This window comes from Malurus melanocephalus, unplaced genomic scaffold (genome assembly GCF_030028575.1).
Source record: "Malurus melanocephalus ecotype Western Australia unplaced genomic scaffold, MMel_1.1 scaffold_309, whole genome shotgun sequence".
NCBI classification, from domain to species: domain Eukaryota; kingdom Metazoa; phylum Chordata; class Aves; order Passeriformes; family Maluridae; genus Malurus; species Malurus melanocephalus.
This window is the reverse complement of record NW_026623541.1, coordinates 840412-861332: the sequence shown is the minus strand read 5'-3', so window position 1 is coordinate 861332 and position 20921 is coordinate 840412. Positions and strand designations below refer to the sequence as shown.

Genomic DNA, 20921 nt, shown 5'->3' with positions numbered 1-20921 from the left:
GAGTCAGGTGAATGGAAAAAGGATGCCAATAAAGATGCTGAGATCACTGGGTAAGGAAAAATCAATGACCAATCTTACAAAACAAGTCCGTGACAGTGTTACCCAACTTCTACATACTCATGGAACTGGTAAAATGTCAAATCTGGAGAAACAGTCTCACTTTTCAACTAACACAAAAGAGTAATTTCAGAGTGTCAGTGTGAGGAGTAGGCCTTTTTTTCATGGACTTTATTACCACTTTTTGTAAGAAAGTGTGGAGAAGAGTGTCTCCATTGAGCAATTTTCCAATGGCAATAATTCCCCAAATATTCAATTTTTTGCTAATGAACATTCATCACAGTCTACAATAAAAAAAAAAAACCAAACAATTAACCAAACCACCTTTTCCTAAAACTCTTTGTATTTGGTGGAAATATATTCTCTATGATCAATTTTGTAATTTGCAGCTATAAGTGGACTTCCAGATTTCAGACTTGATGCCTAATATTAAATGTATTATGAGTGCCACTTGAAATGAAATTATTTTTCAAAATTCAGTCAGCCTGATAGTATAATAATAAGTCAGCCTGATAGTATAATAATCAGTCAGCCTGATAAGTATAATAATAATAGTAACAGTAACAGTAACAGTAATAATAATAATAATAATATAAGACAACTTTGTTCCTACCCCCACGAAAGGGGTATTTTAAGAAATGGTATTTTTACAATGTTTTTTTAAAGAAATGTCAAGATGTGCAGAAAGAAAGAGGAAGGCTCTGAGACTAAACAAGAAGTTATCTGCATGAAATCAGCCTGAAGATGGTAGCTTGCCAAGCTGAGCAATGCAATCGTGTGTGGTTTATTTAACTTCCCTTTGATTTTTCAGACAGTGGTGGGTTACTGGGAAAAGCAAAAGGCACCTTTAAACAYGATCCATTTACTGTCTCCAGAATGAAAGGTGGAAACTCAGAGCTTTATGCAAGCTCTCTAGGGAAGGAGAGCTTTTTGCTGCTTTGCCCCAGTGGCTCCCCAGCAATCCTACCCATCACCAGCACAATGCATCCCACTCCTTCCAGATGCATCTTCCTCTGGCAGGGCAGATTTTCTACTGTGAGTCAGACTGCCTGGACAGCCCTTTCTTTCCACAACCTGCAGAAATCCTTCACTTCTAAGGACCTCTCCTGACAACTGTCATTGCCACACTGTGCAATCGAACACTTCCAAGGATCTCCAGTGTCACATTGTCAAGTTTTATCCCATGTGTTTGCAAGTTATTACATAGAACTTTCCATTTAAGTGAATGGTCTTATCAGTCAATATTTGAGCATTTGTATGAGTTCCAAAGCTTCAGCGGAGTTTCTAAGCATTGGGCTCTCCAGCAAACAGTTTATGCAGATTCCTCCTCATAGGAGCAGAGTTAAATCTTTGAAAATTCAAGTGAAAACCAAAATCTCCATTTTCATTTTGTTTGTATGAGCAGCACGAGTATTCTTGTAATTTCCCCTTAAAATCTCYGGCCTCCATGGGACATAAGAGCGCTCTGAGAGCAGCAAGAAGCAARCTTCACCAGGTCTGGGTTCAGCTGCAGCTGAGATAGGCATTGCTGCCCTTTGCTGCCCTGCACAATTCAGCCTGAGTGAAAGCCCATTCATGTCTCTTTAAGAACTGGACTTTCACTTAATTCTAGCCTTTATTTAAAGATACAACTTCTCTTTCWAAACCCCTGCAACAGGAAACTGGTGTTTTCTAGCTGTCTGGTTGGTTTACAACCTGCAAAGCTTTTCTATGTACAGCACTAATGATATCCTTAAACTGGATCAACACATCCCTGAGGACCAGCAACATCCCGTTCCTACCCATTACTCATGAGAAAACAAACCAGTCTCTCAGTACGGGATAAAACCTTTTCATCTGCCATAAATTAAGGACAGATTCTTGCTTACTTAGCAAATCACAATTTACACATGGAAATGCACATACTCTTGTTTTATCTATCCATTGAATAGTATTTGGTTGTACAGAAGGAGGTCAGGAAATCTCTGGGTTTGGGGRGTAGCTGTTGGGCTTTGGGGTTTTGAGAGGTGGTGAGCTATCTTGGCATTCTAATTTTTCATTATGATTAACTTTTTTTTCTGTTTGAGAATCCCCCTGACACTTACCATAAATCTTTTCCCATCTGGGTTGCAGTTTGAGGAACCAATAAAACCTGAATCCAAATTTCCTCAGCAGGTTCACGACTATATTTCATGTTCTACYTAAAAATAGAATGAACAAGACACATACTCAGCCAAACTACTTGCAGTGAGATACATGGACATCAGTATTTWTTAGGTGCCACTGTGAAYCCATCTCATTCAAATATTGCATCACAGTTCCAAAATAATCGGATTTACATTTCTTCTTCTTCTTTCTTTTTTTTTTTTTTGGCACTCCAAATTCTTGAGTTTTGCAACAAAAGACCAGACAGAGCATCACAATGGCCTAGGAAATTGCTCATCAGGGAAGGCTGTCATTTTCAGCATTTCAACTGGCATCAGAAGGAACCAGTCACTACCTGCATATTTCCTTTGGATCCAGCATTTGCCGGGAGTAGATTTGAAGTTCTGGACCAGGGTGGTCTGAAGTTTTAATGATGTTCTTCACAGAGAAACAATTAATGAATTAACGGGCTRTGGATTAAGTTCTGTAATTTCCATTTTGTCCCTACAACCTTTGTGAGGTCCCTCCCTGAGATCTTGTGGGTGATACAAAACCCCTGTCCCAGCAGGATGAGGGTCGATTTTGTTGTCAGTGATGGGACAAGTCTGATCCATGCAAGTCCCAAGTCCTGCTATCACTAAAAACAAAGGAGAATTTTCCAAAGAAAATCTGTTACCAGCTTTATTTTTCCAAAATGTGAATTCCAAAAGTTTCACTATCTCCATCCAGCATTGCTTTGGCAGGTCCTAGCTGGTAATGTCTCCTCTGTAGTTATTGCCCAAGCATGATGCAGTGCTTTGTCAAAGGCCATTGACACCCCACTTCTAAAAAAGCCACTGAATGGAATATTTTCCTGCATTAAGGACTGACCTAGTCCTGCTCAAAGTTTTATTGTTTGCACTTCAGTTTCTTAACTCTGTAGGACACCTGGAACCCTACTGAAAACCTGCGTCATCCAGAGTTATTATTTTGAAATTCAAGTTCAGTAGTCAAAGCAAAAATTGAGAACAATTTCTGGCTATTAAAGATTGGTTTCTGACACTGACCACATACATACTGTTTCTTTTAAATTTGGCGATAATTCTGCCACTGCTGTTGAGCAGAACTTCCTTGGTAGCCAGTTTCCAGTAACYTGGTTTTCACCATACCCACCCAAACCCTAAGACCTGCATTTTACAGGGCCAGTGTTAACACAGGGTTTTCAGTAGCGAAAATAAATCCACCCACTGTTCCTGCCTGATTTTGCTTGTTACACTAATATTCAACACAAAAATACTAATATATTGATTTTTTTCATTCCTCTCCCTAAGGAAATACTGTAAAACAATCCCCACTGGACATGGGGAAAGTTGTTTGCTTGTGAAGAACAGTTTGCATTTTCCAAATTTCCAATCATGGTTCTTCAATCAGGAAGGAGCACATGAACTTTGCATCACTGAAGGCAGAGTTTGGAGAATGGGATAGAGAATGCAAGCAAGGACTCTGGCACTGCTGTTTCACTCTACAGGGGTTATTATCCACTTTCCAACTGCAGCTGTCACTGGAACAGTCTGTTTCCCATCCCACTCAGATTTTAAGTCTCTGATAAATTGCACACATTTGTCACTGCTCCATATCTACTGCAGCACAACAGCCCCACAACATAGAGGATATGCCAGGATAATGCAGGCAACGAGAAGCATCATTTCTCCGGAGAGGAGTTTGCGTTTAGCCCATAAATTTGCTGCATTAAAAGCAAAGCCAGCGGCACCTAGAGACACAAAGGGATGTCAGCAGAGATTGCAGTGGCCCGAACTTGCAGAGCACTCTGTAGGACACCGCCAAAGCCGAGGGAGAGCACAGCGATGGCTCCACGCCCCGCTGGATGCTCCAGTTCCCCCTGGTGTCGGACCGGAGCCACTGTTCCCCTGTGCCGCCTCCTGTGCCCCGCGCCGGGACAATTCCTCAGCTGCTTGAATCCCCGAGCTGCAGCTCCAATTATTGTCGCAGTGTCCAAGCAGGCAGCAGCAAACCAGGAGGGAATGGTGTGTTCGAAGGCGCCTGGAGCAGCTTGGTGCACTCCCTTTGTCCACAGCGCTCTGCCACCCGCTTTGCTCCAGGGAATTGCTGAGCACCACCGATCCCAGCGTGGCCATGGCTGGAGCACACGGCAAAGGGGAGCATTTCCCACTGGATGGGCCTCAACTGTAGTGTTCATGGCCAGGGATGGGGAGCTGGTTAAGCGTGCACAGCAATTGCTTTTCCACCAAGTCCTAGGGACATCGTGCTAGGCCTGCTGGTACAGATGCAGGACCTTCACCAGCACCCCTTCTGCACCCTGGAAGGATGATGTCTGAGGAGGGCTGGGTTGGCCTGTTTTGGGAATGGCAGTATTAGAGGTGACTAAAATGTACCAGGTCATAACCTCCAAGTGGTTCCAGAGCCTTTCTGCAGTGAGTMTTTGCTTTATTGCACTCACTCTCCCCTCTGAAGTCCTCTCTAGGAAAATAGGTATCCTCATACTGTGATCAGATTTATTTTTTTTTTTCCCAAGGGGGCCCTCATTTGAATCATTAAGGCTCTCCCTCACTTRGTCACTTGGTCTCTTGTTCAGTTCCTTTTTTATTGGTCCCATTGCTGAGCCTTGCTCTCCAGATCCTCCTGGTACTTCAGGTTTTGGGAGGCTATAGTGAAGGGATGGACAAAATACAAATTATCATAAAAACAACACAGAATGCACAGGCCAGGGTTTATGGATCAAGTCAGATTCAGGAAGGGCAGCTGTAGATAGTGGCACACATTTTTTTACACAAGGTTAACAACATCTGGAGCCAMGTATTTCCAGAGTCACCACACCCTCTCACCAGCCCTGTACTCACCCCTGCTCATGCAGGGCTCTCTGTCCTAAACTCGCTCCATCMTTCCTTCTGCTCATTTTTGGTTTCAATGCTTTCTTTGCATTTCCACCAGAAGATGGCATTAGCGAACTCTGTTGGACTTGAAAGTCATTCATGGTTAAAAGAGGATGCTCCAGTCRAGCAAGTGGAGTCACTGATGAGCAAGTACAGAGTGTAAAAAGTATTTTTATGAAAAGTAAGAAAAAATTAGTCACTGCATTCTGCCGCTGGATGAAACATCATTTTCTCTGAGATTTTATTTATTTCCTTGTGAGCAAATGGAAGTCTGAAGATGTAAAATTAACTATAGGCAGTTTCACCAGCAATTCATAAAACACATCAGAATATCCCGTGAATCACAAAGATGATTAAAAGAATGAGATGCTCCAATGAAAATGTTTTATTATACCTCTCACAGTTTTATTTTTCTGTCCTGAGGGGTTTCCCCCGCTGCTGAAGTTAACTGAATGTTATATAAGTTGGCTGTACAGATCATCTTGAAGAGGACTTGCAGTGAAACAGTTTTTCCATGTGAYAACAGAGTGCCTGAGTCTTAGCAAACATGGAAAGGTTGATATTGATCATCAGTAASAGCAAGTGTTAGTTCTTTTCACTCGATCCTCTGCAAATACTTTATTTTTTCTAACACTTCCTTTATATTACTCAGGGAGGAATATGGAAGGAGAGATTGCCAAGATAATTTGTCGTGTAGATGTTTAGGATAAGCCCAGCCCTTTAACAAGGTTTTAAAGGCTCCCAACAACAAAAATGTTTGAGAGACCTGGGGGCAGTAACACAAAGCAGAATCGAAAGCTCTTACACATAATCATCATTCCYCTGTATCTAAMYCCATCCCAACAAACATCAAATAAARTGGCCTGAGAACACCTCTGCTATTCACCACTGCATTGTGGGGTTTTTTTAATTCTTCAGAAAGACCAGCCTTTAAGAGGACCTCATAGTGATGATTAGGTGATGGCTGGGACATTTAGGAAAAAAAATTAATTTCAGATATCAACTGCTCCTCAGGGCGGAAACAGCCCAAATTTCTTACCTACCATAGAAACAGTTTGGTAACATTTAACAGATCACTGAACATGACAAAGAAAGCTCCTCGYTGTGCCATTTCATATTTAAGAAGAATAAAAGTCACAGGTTTTGCATTAGTGATTTTTATTTAAAGTAAAATTTAGCATACAAAATGACTATTTCTGTCACGTTTGAGGTTAGAAGTTTCAGTTCTTTTTTTTTTTTTTTTTTTTTTTTTTTTTTTTTTTTTTTNTTTTGCAAGCACAGCATGGGAAAAGAAAGTAAATTAGGCTGAGGAAAAGAATGACTATTCCCACTCACAGAATCACCAGTGGATAAAGACAGCAGAACGCATAGGACACGCCCACTGAAAGAAAAAAAAAGTGAGGGGAATTACAGCTAGTTTTGAGCAAGGAAAAGATGGTTTTAGCTTAAATCTTTTGCTTGTCAGCACAAGCAGCTATCTTAGCCAAAAGGAATTCCTGTATTGAAAGAGATTGAATTAAATTAGTGAACCACCTGAGAAACAGTGTGCACAGTAATTGTCTAAAACTAGGAAATTATTCACTTCCTTTTTTAAGTTCTCTCTCAGAATGCTGTGGTTTTAGTTAYGCACCGGAAATTTGGAATACATTGAAAATTACAAAAAAAAAGGAACTGTGCAATGAGCTGGTAGCACAAACACTTCACTAACAAGGAAGGATGGGAGCTACAGATGTGCAAACTGCAATCCAAATTCACCTGAATTTCAAAAGAAGAACCACACAAGGCCTGACCATGCACAGAGGAGTTGGCCACCTGATGGAAAGGATGGTTTGATAAGAAAGGTAATCATTTGTCCATCTGTGACTTTGGCAACCTGGATCCTGAGCTGATCCACACAATCAGCCAAAATACTGATTCTTGCAATAGCTGTCCATTTTTATTTACTGTCATCTGCTTGTCTCCTGGGCCAGGCTCTTCTGAATGAGGATGTGTCTGAACAGCCTCTCCCTGGCCATCACAAAGATCAGACAGAATGCACTGGAGTATCAGTGGTGAGTATCTCACAGCCYAGCCAGTGGGTCAGCTAAATGTCCATCTCCAGTCCCTCCCTGGGCAGGACTCCTATGCCTCCTGTAAAACRGCAAATCAATTATAAGACTTCCCAGAAAAGATGGGAGTAGCTGAAATAATCTTTTGGTGAGAAGCAAAGTTTTTATGGTATGGGTTGTTCAGCATTTTGCTTTTACGAAGTTTCATCCTGTTGCATTTAATGTGCCCCCACCACCACCATCCCATATAAAAGATCAGACCAATCAGATTTGGTCCACCTCTGTGCACTTGTGATTTATTTTGTCAGTGCCACATACCTGACACCATTTGTAAAGAGGTAAAATGACTTTTCTCTTCCCCTGTTGCTGTTAGTCTGATTAGTCTGACAGGAATTGAGAACCCTTTCCCCTTTCCCGTTTCCCCTTTATCTTGSCATCTCCTGCCATTCTCCTTTTGTTAGTCTGCCAGGTTCTCCAAGGAGCTGAAAAAGACAGGCTACCACATTGGAAGGGGACCTCAGAGCTCCCCTACTGAAGACTGGAGACTGTAGTTTTACTCAGTCCCTCCCTTCCACTCTTCTTTCTCTCCAAGCTATAGCAGKACCTACACACACAGCTCCTTTCCTCTGTTTTCTACATTATCTCATTTGCTCAGAGGTTTCTTTTCGTTTTCCTATTTTTTCTGCAGTTTTCCTTGCAGGCTCTCCCACGGATTCTGTTCATAGGTAAGCTGTCAGAAGGTAGTTCAGGATTCATTCTTATCATCTTGATTTTCATGAACTGGCAGATACAGTTTTWAAATCTTCATTTTCTGGAGTTCACACATCACAAATTTTCAGTATCTCTAGCCACAATAATTTTTCTCTTTTAGTGGCTGAGCATTCCTCTATCTGAGCAAACACTCTTGCTCATTCTCCTCACAAAGACAGAYCTTCCCATCTGGTGATTTAGCAGGAAGTGCATTGGTATTTTGGCAGGCCCATTTGCTACTTGAAAGCTTTCTGGAGAAGTGCCAGGTAGGTGCTTTCTTCAGGCCAGTGCCATATGGATCAAACTGAAAATCATATGGCTGCAGACTCGTTCCCTGCTAACAGGATGTCTGAGGGATCTGAAGCACACCTGAAGTGTGGTCTATGTGCTAAGGACAGGTCTCAAAATGCTGCTGATGATGGTTGACACATTTTGAAAGGTTGCTGCTGATGGGAAATAATTCCTTAACCAAACAGGGTCARAGAGATATAATATGTGGATTCAGTTCTAGTAACCTCTTCATCTGGAAATCAAGAAAAATCACCACTGAAAAAATTCARAGAAGATGCCTATTTTGATAGAGCTAAAAATAATGGGTGGGACAAAATAAGCATGCATGGGGGGCTATTGAGGAAAAAAAAGATTACAGCCCAAACTAAGAAACATCAGTGTCTAAGAGAGCATTGCCAAGAACAAGAGGTGTTTTTTTCCTGAAAAGCAAGTACTTAAAGAAAGATTTTGTGTCATTGTGTTGTGGCTAAAGAGCTGAACTTGTGGCCTGAGTGCAACAACCTGTCAAAGAGATTGAYGAGGCCCTTACACAGACAGAAGAACAGCAAGAGGAAGAGCTGATAGTTTCTGTGAGCAGGGCTGATGAAGCTGAAGGTATGACAGTGTTGTCTGCTTATCTGATGTCCACATCCTTTAAGGACTGCTAGTAAAATGAAGAGAAAAGATGATCTGCAGAGCAATAACCTGCACTGGAGGAACACCTCCCAGAGACCTATTTAAAAATCCCCAGAAATGCAGCTTGTGAAAGATGACTGAAAAGGTCCTGCCCTACAATTGCTTTATTYTGGCAAAACCTGAAAYRGGTAGATCCCACATGTCATGCTGTMATCACAWMAAGCTGAAGAAACYCTTCAGCCAAATGTAARTTRCTGGGCAGTGTAACAGTGTCAGAGGCAGGTGAGATAGCAGCAAATAGCATAGCTGAGCAAAAGCTATACCTRTGTCTGAAACAACACCAGAGAGAGAACAAGAAAACAGATATTCTCTGGTGAATGAAGATGTTTGATTCTTCCTACCCTCACAATCACCGTCTGCAGCTTTCTTGTTTCTGTTTCTCGTCRTGTCTCTTCAGTTTCTCCAGATTACAAGAAAGCAGCAGCCTTCCCCATTCAGAAATGGCTTCTACTTCTGCTTGGCTGGCCTTTTCTGGGGAACTGAGGAGACCTGCACCTGCYAGCTGCCAGCACAGCTGCTCTGCTGGCAGGGCTCACAACCACCCCACTTGACCAGCACATGTCCTCTGTGCTCTCCTCTCACTTCTCAGGATCCCCCAAAAGACAAAYAAGGCCCACCTCACTCTCCAGAGAAATTCATAGAAGCTGCTGAGCTTCCTGCCGTGATGAAGAACCTCGGTAAACCTCAGCACTTGCACGTTCTGCCCTTAGACCACGCGCCTGTGCGCACTCTTTCTTTTTATTCAATATTTTGACTGCTGTTACATTTTGTGCCGGTCAGTGGTAGGGGGCAGATTTGCTGTATAAAACCTGTGACAGAAAACATCAAGCAAAAAGGTAGTGTGAATTAACATGCCTTTTTTTCTTTTTTTTTAGTAAGGTAAGTAGAGTTAGGAAGATCAAACCAYAGTGATTAAAAGCAGCCTTCCCTACACTAAATCTATACAGCTTTTTTCTTCTACAATTACATAGTGCAACTTGCAAAGTTAGTTATCTGTCAGAGAAGGACTAGAAACACTACCCATACACCCACCAAGTGCCTGCCTCGTCTCTGCTCACTACAGATGATTCTTTGATTTTTTTTTTCTGAGATTAAGAAAATAAAGAGTTTCCAGTAGAATGAGAGCCAAGTGACATCTATGCTTAGTGACATCTGTTGGATGATGTTGGATAAGATAGATTGTTGGATAATATAAGACTGCTTTAAGTAACTAGTTCCCCAGTGGAAACAGTTTTTTTTTTAAAAAACATTTTGTGTTTTATTCTATTTCTGACTCACAGAGACTGTCTCTGAGGCGCACTGAGGAGATAAGCAGTTGTGATACAACCTAAGGAAGTGGAAGCTTCCTCTAAGAGATAGAGGTATCTAGAGGCATCATCTTCGTGAGCTGGTGGAAATACTGCTGTGTAGGTAGCACTGTCCTGGCAGARCTACCTGATGAGAAGCAAGTGATTCTGCACCCTTAGACCAAAGAAGCTTCTTCACATCGTCTGAGAAGAAAAGGTAAAACTCATAAAATGCAATTTCTTAAATTTTGTGTATCATGTACACTCATTATGTGTGTGAATGTAATACTTATTCATTTACCTTTTATAGCTATTCAGGTATTTTTTAAGCAAGTGGATGTGTTCTGTGAGGATACGTTTTTAAGTTTTAAGTGTTCAAATATATTATGCTGAACCATGATTAGATTCGGGTATGCTTGGGTGCAAAGCTGTCATTTCTAGACCACTGGTGTCAAATGGTTTTTTATTGGTGACTTTTAGGTCAGATTAAATTCCTCTGAACTGCAGGCTGCAAAGGTGTTTTGCTTGGGACTGCAAACAGCAGGGCTCAGGTTAAGGATAKTCAATGTTTGCTGTTATGTAGCAACAACACACAGGGCAAAGACAAGTGAAGCAATGAAACTCAATTCTCTTCTGCTTTCCCTTCATAAAATAAAGACAAAGGGGAAAAACATAACTCAGAKTTAGAGTTCTAATATTTTTAGCTAAAAGAATGCCACTTGTGATGCAAATTACCTACATGGTAAAAACAGAACTCAGACATTAATTTCTGGTATGTCAGGCTAAAAGAATGATGCTGTGATCTGAATGACATACAGACTAATAAGTCAGCAATATATTTGCCCTGTGCCTAAGTTACATCACTTAAAAATCTGTGTCTGCCTATTAGGAAAGGACATACATATGAAGAGGACATACAAATTCCTGTTATTCATTTAGTCACTGAAAATAGCACTTATTTCATKAAAGCTCATGTCAGCTTTCAGTAAGTGTAATTTCATTGGAAAAGCCTGATGCGTGTTTATCATTACCTTCTTATGGTGACATTTGCCKGTGACTGAAATTCTGAACTGCTATGAACAATGGTTTTGTTTTTTACTTTGCTCTGCATGGGAATTAACCCTCTCTGATTTGACATCTGTGGCCCACGTCTTTCATTCCTATTTGCTTTTCTCTCGTCCATATGAACATCCATGTGTGTTTGACATTCAAGTTGCACAGTGGTGCAAGGACTAAGCACATGCACAYTAAGGACAGTTCCTTGTTTGAGTGTGCTCAGGTGTCCGTGCCAAAATGCTTACATAATGTCTGAGAACGTGCTGTGAGCCGAGTGCTGAGCTGCGAGTCAGTCAGTTGTGATTCAGCTTTGTGGAGTAACCACACGGTCTTGATGCACTCAAAGTCACTGACATTTTTATATTCTTCCCTTCTCAGAAYTGGGGGAAAGAAACCATGACTTCTTCAAGCCCAGAGCCCTTTGAACTCTCAACCTTTTACGACTATTACGATAATTACAAGGATGCTCCAAAACTATGCAGCAAAGAAAATGTCAGGAGGTTTGCAGCCTCCTTCCTACCCGTTCTGTATTCCCTGGTATTCCTGGTGGGGCTCACTGGAAACATTCTGGTCATCATGGTTCTCTTCAAATACAAGAGGCTGAGGAGCATGACTGATGTGTACCTGCTAAACCTCGCCATCTCAGATTTGCTCTTCGTTTTATCCTTGCCGTTCTGGTCTTATTTCACAGTAGACCAATGGGTTTTCGGGACTCCCTGGTGTAAAATCATTTCRTGGATCTACCTAGTTGGGTTTTACAGTGGGATATTTTTTATCATGCTTATGAGCATAGACAGATACCTGGCAATTGTTCGTGCAGTGTTTTCCTTGAAAGCAAGGACTGCCTTCCATGCTTTGGTTACTAGCCTTGTTGTATGGCTTGTAGCTCTTTTAGCCTCAGTTCCCGAGCTTGTATTTAGACAGTCTTTTAATGAACGTAATTATACTACCTGCAAGCCAGTATTTCCAGGCAATTTCACGACATGGAAACTTTTTTCCACTTTGGAAATCAACATTTTAGGGCTCCTAATCCCTTTAATAATTATGACATTTTGTTACTCCATGATCATTAAAACATTGGTKCACTGTAGAAATGACAAAAAGAATAAGGCTGTGAAGATGATTTTTGCTGTCATGATCGTGTTTTTCTTTTTTTGGACCCCCTACAACATCGTTATTTTCTTACAACTGCTGGAATCTGTGGGAGTCATTAACGACTGCCAAGTGAGCAGGAGTCTGGACTATGCTTTCCAGGTAACAGAGATCCTCGGCCTTTTTCACTGTTGCCTCAATCCAATCATCTACTTCTTCATGGGGGAAAAATTTAAGAAGTACCTGAAGATGCTCTTTAAGAACTGGCAGTTACCTGGGTATTTCTGCAAGTGGTGTGGAGTTCACATGACTTACCACTCTGAATCTACCAGTTCATTCCACACACAGTCTACAGGAGATCAAGACGCTCTGTGACGTGTTTCAGACCAGCCACTGAACCCAGCAACAAGCAAACTGACGAAAGCAGGAACTTTGAAAAGCTAAGCAAATGCAGATACATTTAACAATAAGCTAGTGCCGGATRATTACTCACTTCAGCTTTATTTGTGCCTCTAGATTTTCTGAGTATCATGACAGAAGGTGTCCCAAAAGTGAAACATGGGAGGTGGACATGAAAAGTTTCTCTGCTGTGGTTACAAATCACTGCTCAGCTCTGSGCAAAACACTGCACTGCGTGGCTTCTTTTTCAGCAGCATCAAGACATTGGCRTGCATGGAGGGGCAGAGGTGAGACAGCAGCTTGTCATCAACAYRTGCACTTGGAAAACATTCATTTATYCAAGAATGGTTATCACCATCCTATGCACGTTTTTTATTCTGCAGTTGATCTGTGTAGGACTTGTTCACTCGTGACTCTTAGGTAGCTATYAGCTGTATCTGCTACTGTGAAATGTTTCCTCTCAGGGGGGATKATATACCCTCTGTCATTAAGAAAAAGGACTAAATGTATTCTCTATGTGCACAAAGACACAAAGCAAAACCTTTACTTTGTGTTGTAAGCGTGTTTTCTCTCAGGTTGACATATATGCCTATATGTAGGCATGTATAGCATTTTGATTCATTTTATCACTGTAATTCAGGATAGCAATTCTGTATTTTGATTAAYATAGAAAAAGTTTTGAATATTTTTGAATAAAGGTGTTAAAAAAATTCATTTCCCAGCATGTGTAAATAAATTTGAAGCATCTTSGTTAAAAGTGTATATTTTAAAGTGAATGTTCCTTGCTTCAGAAGTACTTAACCCCAGGACTCAATTTTCACTCATTTAAGATGTATCTGGCAAAACAAAAGAAAGCAAACCCAGAAACTGAGTAGAAAAATTTGATAACAGCAAAATGTGACCAGTGTGATACMTCACAGGATTAATATCACAGGATATTAACTAATCAGAGATCTGGAACAGGAAGGAAACTCACAAAGAAGTGCTTAGATTTTGGCACAAAAATTGTTTTAAAAGCAGCAAAAAATCAGTAATGTGGTGGCAGACCTATTAAGAGTTGAAAAATATGTATTAGAAGATATTTCTACTGTGTCTTTTTGCTGGACAACAACTATTCAGATTACTTATTATAAGCCAGATGATTTATTTTCTTACACTGTCAATAATAAAGTGCCTGCTCAGCACTCAGGCAAGGCTGCAAAGAGCAAATAAGGCATTAAAATGCATCAGGAAATGGCTGATGAAGAAATGTCAAAATATTGTAGTGCTATAGTACTCATCACTCTAAATAAGAGAAGTGGAAGCTCATCTCCATGTGACTTCTCTTATGATACAAACTGAAAATAAAATGCAGCACACTCAAATCTCATGCACGCACAAATCCATCATAATTAATTTTAGAATGCACTACCATGAGCAGTTTGCTGAGGATGACAAGCATGTGGTTTATCTGCATCAATGCAGATAATAGGAATAGCTGTGGAAGACATTACTTGCAATAAGAAAGAACCTTTATTTCCAAGAAAAAGACTATAAAAATACTTACTACTCAAAACCTTAGAAGTCACTGTGTAAATCAGTTGGGAAAAACTGATGCAAAGAGTGGGTTAAGCCATCCATCCTATCTTGAAAAGAATAAACAGATGAATTTCAAGCATGAGGTGCTTCAAATTCTCACAGATGTCACTGAGGCCATCATAATGTCTCAAGGTGCCATGGTACATCATCCTCACACATGGTGATTCTGATTGATAGCAGAGGCACTGTGAACTGCTGAGTTATGCACTGTCTGGTGCACAGACTAACCTGGAAGCCAGACAGCTTTCACTGCAGGTTCTTTTTCCTTGGTCCTACTCTGTGATCCCTCTAATCAGTAAGAACAAACAGGTCCTTTGGGGAAGCCTTGCTTTCAGATCAGGTGAAAGACTGACTGGGCTGGGCTGACAAAAATGATGGTCAACAAGGAGAAAGCAAGCTGTAGGCTCTTGGMAACTGTGATGTAAGAGTGGTCCAGCGCTAAGAGTGGCGTCAGGGAATGGCCCACAGGTTGGTCTGGGTCTGGCCAGGATGCTGAATCTGCTCATGTGTGGAATTATCAGGGTGCACCAGAGGCTGTGCAGTATTGCCCCAAACAAAAACTCAAATGTGCCACTCAATGTGATTGCCAGTCAAAAACTCAAAACTCCACACAAAACTCAAATGTGCCTCATGTCGCCACTCAGCTTTGTGACCCACAGCCTGTGCACATTTGACCTTGGTGCAGAGGGTACCTGGTGCTGCCACAGTGAATRTTGTTCATCTTGTTCCTTCCTCTGTGCCAAATAGCCTCTTCCAGTTCTCCCAGTAATACTCACAGCAACTCAGTGCTTGTGCTGGACAAGCAACTGAGCTGGAAGTTGTGCTCTGAGCAGCTTTGCTGAGTTGGATGCRAAGAGGAGAGCATATTAAAGTGTTGAGCTCAGGAATTCAAGTCCTGGGACTGGAGCTCACCGAACCTGGGTGGCATCCTCCTCCCACATGCACCAAACTGCAGTGGATAATTCCGCTCCTCTTTTGAGAGAGGGCTTTGAAATCTGCTGATGAGAAAGGWTGAGATAATAGTATTAATACAGCCAAAAATAAAGCAGGGATTTTCAAAATGTCAGTTGACAAAGGTGTGACTTTAGCTGAACAAGAGTTTCCAGCAATGAAGAATGTACATTCAAACCCACTGAACCATGAAAGAGAATAGGCAGACATTCGAATAAAGCAAAGCTGACTCATTCTTAAACCTACATTTTTACATCAAGGTTCCTCAGAAAGCTAGCCTGCATCCTCTCTTCAGTTGTGCTAAGCAGAAATAGAAAGGTAGATGTAGGGGGAAATCAGCTAATTAGATTAAATACAAACAATGATGAAAAGATAATAAGTTGATTTGTTGGTTTTCATAGCATGCTTAGGCCACCACAGTCAATCCCTAAATAAAAAACTGACACATTTACTTGATTTACAGGTAGAAGTCAAGGGCCATTTAGTAATGTCAATCAAAATGATCATTAAAATAGTGCTTAAGGCAACACCTACTGGAAGTTCAACTTTGCTACTCCAGTCATGAAAGAAGGAGACTGGAAATGATATAACAACRGTGAGATTTATAGCATTTGAGTAACTGATAAGAGCATTCAAAGGAGAAGTAGCACTGGTTGTGTCTGCAATCATACATAGCAATCATCTATGTCACCACCCACAGCAATCATGGAGAAATCACTTCTTCTGCAGCAAGCACTGCCACTGAGGAGACATTAAGTTAGAATCTCCAGGATGAATGTTTTGCTTTTTCACAGTCATCCAGCTGCAACATCCATCACAAAATCTAACAAAATCCTATCTTATGGGACAGTCATTGAGTCAAAGCCACTTCTCACTGAAATGAAGCTTAAAAAGGAAGAAGGTCTTTATCTGTTTCAGACCATCAAGTCCTCTGTGTAAATGCAATCCAACTACAGGACTGATCAATGAATCACACTCCTTTAGTTTTTGTGCTTTTTATTTTCATTTCAAGTAATTTTTGAAGGGTTGAAGTTTCCCTGGGTTTTAATTTCTTGTTTCAAAATGAGTAACTGAATGTATGCAGTTTAAATAGCTCTGTAACTGYACACTGCAAGCTTTTTGTGAATTCAGGTGTTGCAAAATAAAACTACTAAGGCACTAAGAATTTTTTTAAAATCCAAGATGTTTGTTTGCTTCCATTTAACGACAGSCAGTAATCAAGAAACTGATCTGCAAGAATMTGATCTTTTYCCACARATATGAAATGCTCATAAAAAGTACYCTTGGTKATGCTAGCAACATTTTAGACAACAGAGACTGAATGAAGATTGACATTACCAGATGCACACTTCTTCTCAAGAGAGACCAGTGGCATTCAATCTGCATTTTCCAAGAAGGGCCAGGCAGCCAAGTTCAGGAAGAGACTTACCTGGGACAGTGATTGGAACAAAGAGTGGACATCCCTGTAGGAAAAGCATATTTTTCACAGGAACTTTGCACTCTTTAAAGCATCTCCATAGAAGTACTGTGGTCTGGGCAGGACAATGGAAGTGAGGGGCCCTCCCTAACATTTAACCTGTCACCACTACTGACAAACAGAGCAGTACTGGCTTGTAGTAACACAAAAACATGTTAATCAAAGTGACGAAAGACCACAACACATCTCTGTACTTGCTCGTAACTGGTAAACTGAAATTTGACCGCAAGTAAGACCATGACCGCAGACTGAGTGACTTGCCTTTTCTGCTATCAAAGTAAGTGGGGAAGATGCAAAAAGTGCATGAAAGAAAGATAAGGATGGATTTAGTTGTTGCTTAAAACCTTTTTGCTCATTCACAAGCACTGGGAATGRAAAGAAAATGTCTGGTTGATTGCAGAGAGCAAGGACATGTTCTGCAGCCCTTGAAGACACACAACACAGAGAAGCTGCAGAGAACAGGTCTGTCCTTGCTATCAAGAATCATGCTTATACCTTCTAGAACAGTGAAACCCATAAGTTGAGCTGTCACACAAAACCCTGCAATCTTACAGAGACAKGGCTGAAGAGTTTACAAAAGGAAAGGGAAATTTCAATTCTGGCTGTTTKCTCCTCAGTTCTGCTTTACCAGGCCATCCTTGCATAATGCACTACTCGTTTCCTTTCCTCAGAAATATTAAGGAACCTCCAAAATCTCCCATGGGAAGGTTGGTGCCTGCCTGCTCCTGCTCTGGCTTTTTGCATGAACCTCACACATTTCCACAGTCACACAGATTCAATCCATTCACTTCCTCACTTGTGTAAGCTCACATTCTCTGCACACAGAGATCATGCAGTGGGATGCCCGCCTTGTCACAGCACCACAGAAAGTTTTGCTTTGACAAGGCAGTTTCAGGCAGATGGCCCAACTCATTGAAGAGAAGTTTGACTGGATGACCTTYAAAGGTCCCTTCCARTCCAAACACTTCTATRATTCTATGAGAATCTGGAAAGAGCAGTTTTTTTGGTAGCAGGTGCATTGGCTAATAATCAACACCTTTAAACCCAGCACTTTTGTCTGCATTTTCATTTTATCTTCAGACTAAAACTATTTTAGAGCAAGCAAAGCCTATTTGTCAACATTACTGAATAAAATATTTCAGTAATTCTGGTCTGAATTCTTATTGTGATTTTATTCTGATGGGGGAAATAATTTCAGAAACCCTCATGTAACCAAAAATTGTAGAAAAAGTTCAAGGGCTTTTCTTATTTAACACACCTAAACAGCTTTAACAGAATAAATCTACTACACTGCTCAACAAGTAGCTTATTACACATATCCACAGGAACGTACCAGAATTTAGGAAAAAAGCTAGCACTAGAAGCAAAATTTCAGTGAAGCGATAAATGCTTAAGACTACTGGACAAAAATAGGATTTTTTTTTTCTGGTTTTTTTTGTTCGCTTTTTTAAAATCTACTGACTACAGCGTAAAAAACTAGAGCATTTTATAGACTCTATCAACATGAGACTATGTGAATGAAATTGAAACAATGAGACATCATATTAGCCTTTACAAAATGTCAATTCTCAAGTGAAAACTATTTAACAATTTGCGTCAGAGACTGAGAAAGCAAGGCGAGGACTAGATAAACAAGATTCTGCTGAATTTTAATTTGMRWGATTTTCTATTTTTTTTTTAATTCCAGGAATGGGCTTGCACAGAAGCAGAGAAACTATTAACAGTGTCATAAATGGGGGGGAGTGGGGGGGAGGAAAAGCCCATTTTTTCTCTAAGGTAATTCACAATGAAGACATCAGTCATAATATGATACAAATGAATGTTGCCTACATTTTCAGGAGGGCACATGACAAATTCTTGAATTGTCATACCAGCATAACTCAGTGGTATATATAGATTTCCAGGTTCCTGGAAAAATGCAAAAAAAGTTCTAGAATTGTCAAATTAATTGTACAGAAATAGCTCAGAAGAGCTGATACTGCCCAACATCGAAGCAAATAAGCAGCTAGTATCAATATTAATTTTAGCCCTGTTTTATAGACCTGAAGCCACAAGTTTCCATGAAGTTACCGCTTTGGCAAAAGCCAAATGAAACACAGTGAAAAAGAAGACATTAGAAAAAAAATAAAAATCAGTGAGATCCTTCACAGCAAAAACCACAGCTGCCTGGTGAGGAAATGGCACGAGGTGTGAGTGCACTCAAATAAGAGCAGGGCTGAGGACCTGGTAAGTGAAACCTTGTACAGACTCACCAGCCAGATGTGACATTTGAATGAAAGTGTCTGTCCTTTGTGACAGCAAATGCTGAAAGTCCCCTGCAGACAGACCACGGTGCACGGGGGCAGAATGTACCTGGCACCGGTTGTGTTTGTACAGAAAATGGTCATGTTTAGAATAAAACCCATATTTTATTAACATGAGCTCACTAGATGGCCTCCACTGCCTGCACTGCCTTCCTTATCATAATGGAAACCAGGCAGAAGCACCTCAATCCTGCCCATCAGCATCTGCTGACCAGAGCCAATATGCCCAAAACAGACTGCAGTACCCTTGCCCTACACTTGTCCCTGAAAACAAGCAAGGTTTTCAGGWTTCAAGGTTTGACCTTTAGCTTTGCCAGGGATGTTGGTCAATTTGACTCTTGCATTTGCCACGTGGAAATCAAAACTCTGCCCTCATTTGTAAAACAAGGCATTTTGTAGATGGAAAGTACTACAGTTATATATTTTTATGGAAACAAAAATCTGTCTGTTAATTGCYAGATTCCTTGCTTTGTCTCAGGACATCAAGAACCATGCACTCTCATTTACTCACAGCCCAGAAAGTTTCATCTCCTTCCACAGAAGATGAAAACAACTTCATAATGCATTATTCTAAACACAAATCTTCAGTTTTGAGCAATTTCTTCCCAACATTTCTCGGACAATGGGCAATTGTCCTGAATCATGAAGGTTTGAAGACTAAGCCCCTATTCCTTTTTAACTTGCTTGCCTGATTTACTCGAGGTTTTGACATTTGTAATCAGCAGGGGGTTTCACCAATTTGCATGAGCACACCAAAACAGGTAATAGGAAAAAAACAAAGTACTTTGCAAACAAGAACAGGATCATTCTTTCCAAGCCAAACCAGTATCGCAATTTCACACCAAAAGGTCTACAGCCTGATAATAAATGAGCAATCTCCCAAATCAGAATACACTATGGAGCACCAATCAAGGCTGTTGAACAGAGCTGATACTTTTAAGCTATTTCAATTGCTGTACTCCAGTTTGCCTTGCAGAGTGTGAACTTCAGATTTTTGGGGTGTTGTTTTCACAAACTGAGTCACAGCAAGTGAGCAGCTGAATCAGCAGTCAAAGCTAAGTCTCTTCTACCAAAAAGAGCTTGAAATTCCAGCTCAACTCTGTAAAAAAAAAAAAAAAAAAAAAAAAGACTTCACATTAAAGATCCAGCTGCTGAAACTCAAAAAGAGATGATCAGATATGCTCTATTTCAAAAGATGATACAAGATTAGACAGACCTTAGGCAAACTCAGTGCCATTATTTTTACATAAAAAACCAAAGTTCTATTAAATGAAAAAAAGACAACAAATGCAATGAATAATATTAGGTGAGCTCCATGTATTTTTAAAGCCCCCAGCCTTTGAGAAAAGTGGTTTTGTGTGCTGTGTCAAATCCTTGACAAACTCAGAGAGAGGAGAAACCTTGGGAATCTCTGAAYGTTCTTTCACCCCCCTTGTATGATAAAACCAGCATGATTATGTGCCCAAAGAAGGTAGTTGCTCACCAGAAACCACAGAGAAAGCAAACCAGGCATCATCCAACCTTACTGTTTTGTGAACAGCCAAAAATAGGTGGTGCCTATCAAGGACCAACAGAACCAGCATGGTTTCTACCTTGCACAGATAAAATGRAAGACAAGACAGTGACAAGCAGGTGGGGAGCAAGTATCAGCACAACTGGTACTGATGAGCAACCCCCATGTTGCAGTTAGACAGATTTTTATTAGGATTTGGATGTATTTCCCAACTTTGCACATCCAGCTAGGGGAGCTGAACCTTTACTCCAGATCACCTCCCTTCTTTCAGCCAAAAATTCTCCACTTGTAGCTAAGAAATCTGAGAACTACTGAGCTCAGCATCATTCACCTTTGCCAGTTTAGTGAGATGTAAGGCCACAGCCTGCAGCTGGATGTACCAGAAGAGAAATTATTTTACTTCCCCTCTCCAATGCCAACCTGCTTAGCT

General features: G+C 40.7%; 1 protein-coding gene across 1 annotated transcript; it reads left to right on the top strand.

The window, feature by feature from the left end:
* Positions 1–11005: 11005 nt before the first annotated feature.
* On the top strand, positions 11006–13383 carry CCR4 (C-C motif chemokine receptor 4). The gene has a single exon (XM_057377292.1). It carries the CDS (start codon positions 11575–11577, stop codon positions 12643–12645), a length of 1071 nt encoding a protein of 356 aa, XP_057233275.1. The 5' UTR covers positions 11006–11574; the 3' UTR covers positions 12646–13383.
* The last annotated feature ends 7538 nt before the right edge of the window (positions 13384–20921 follow it).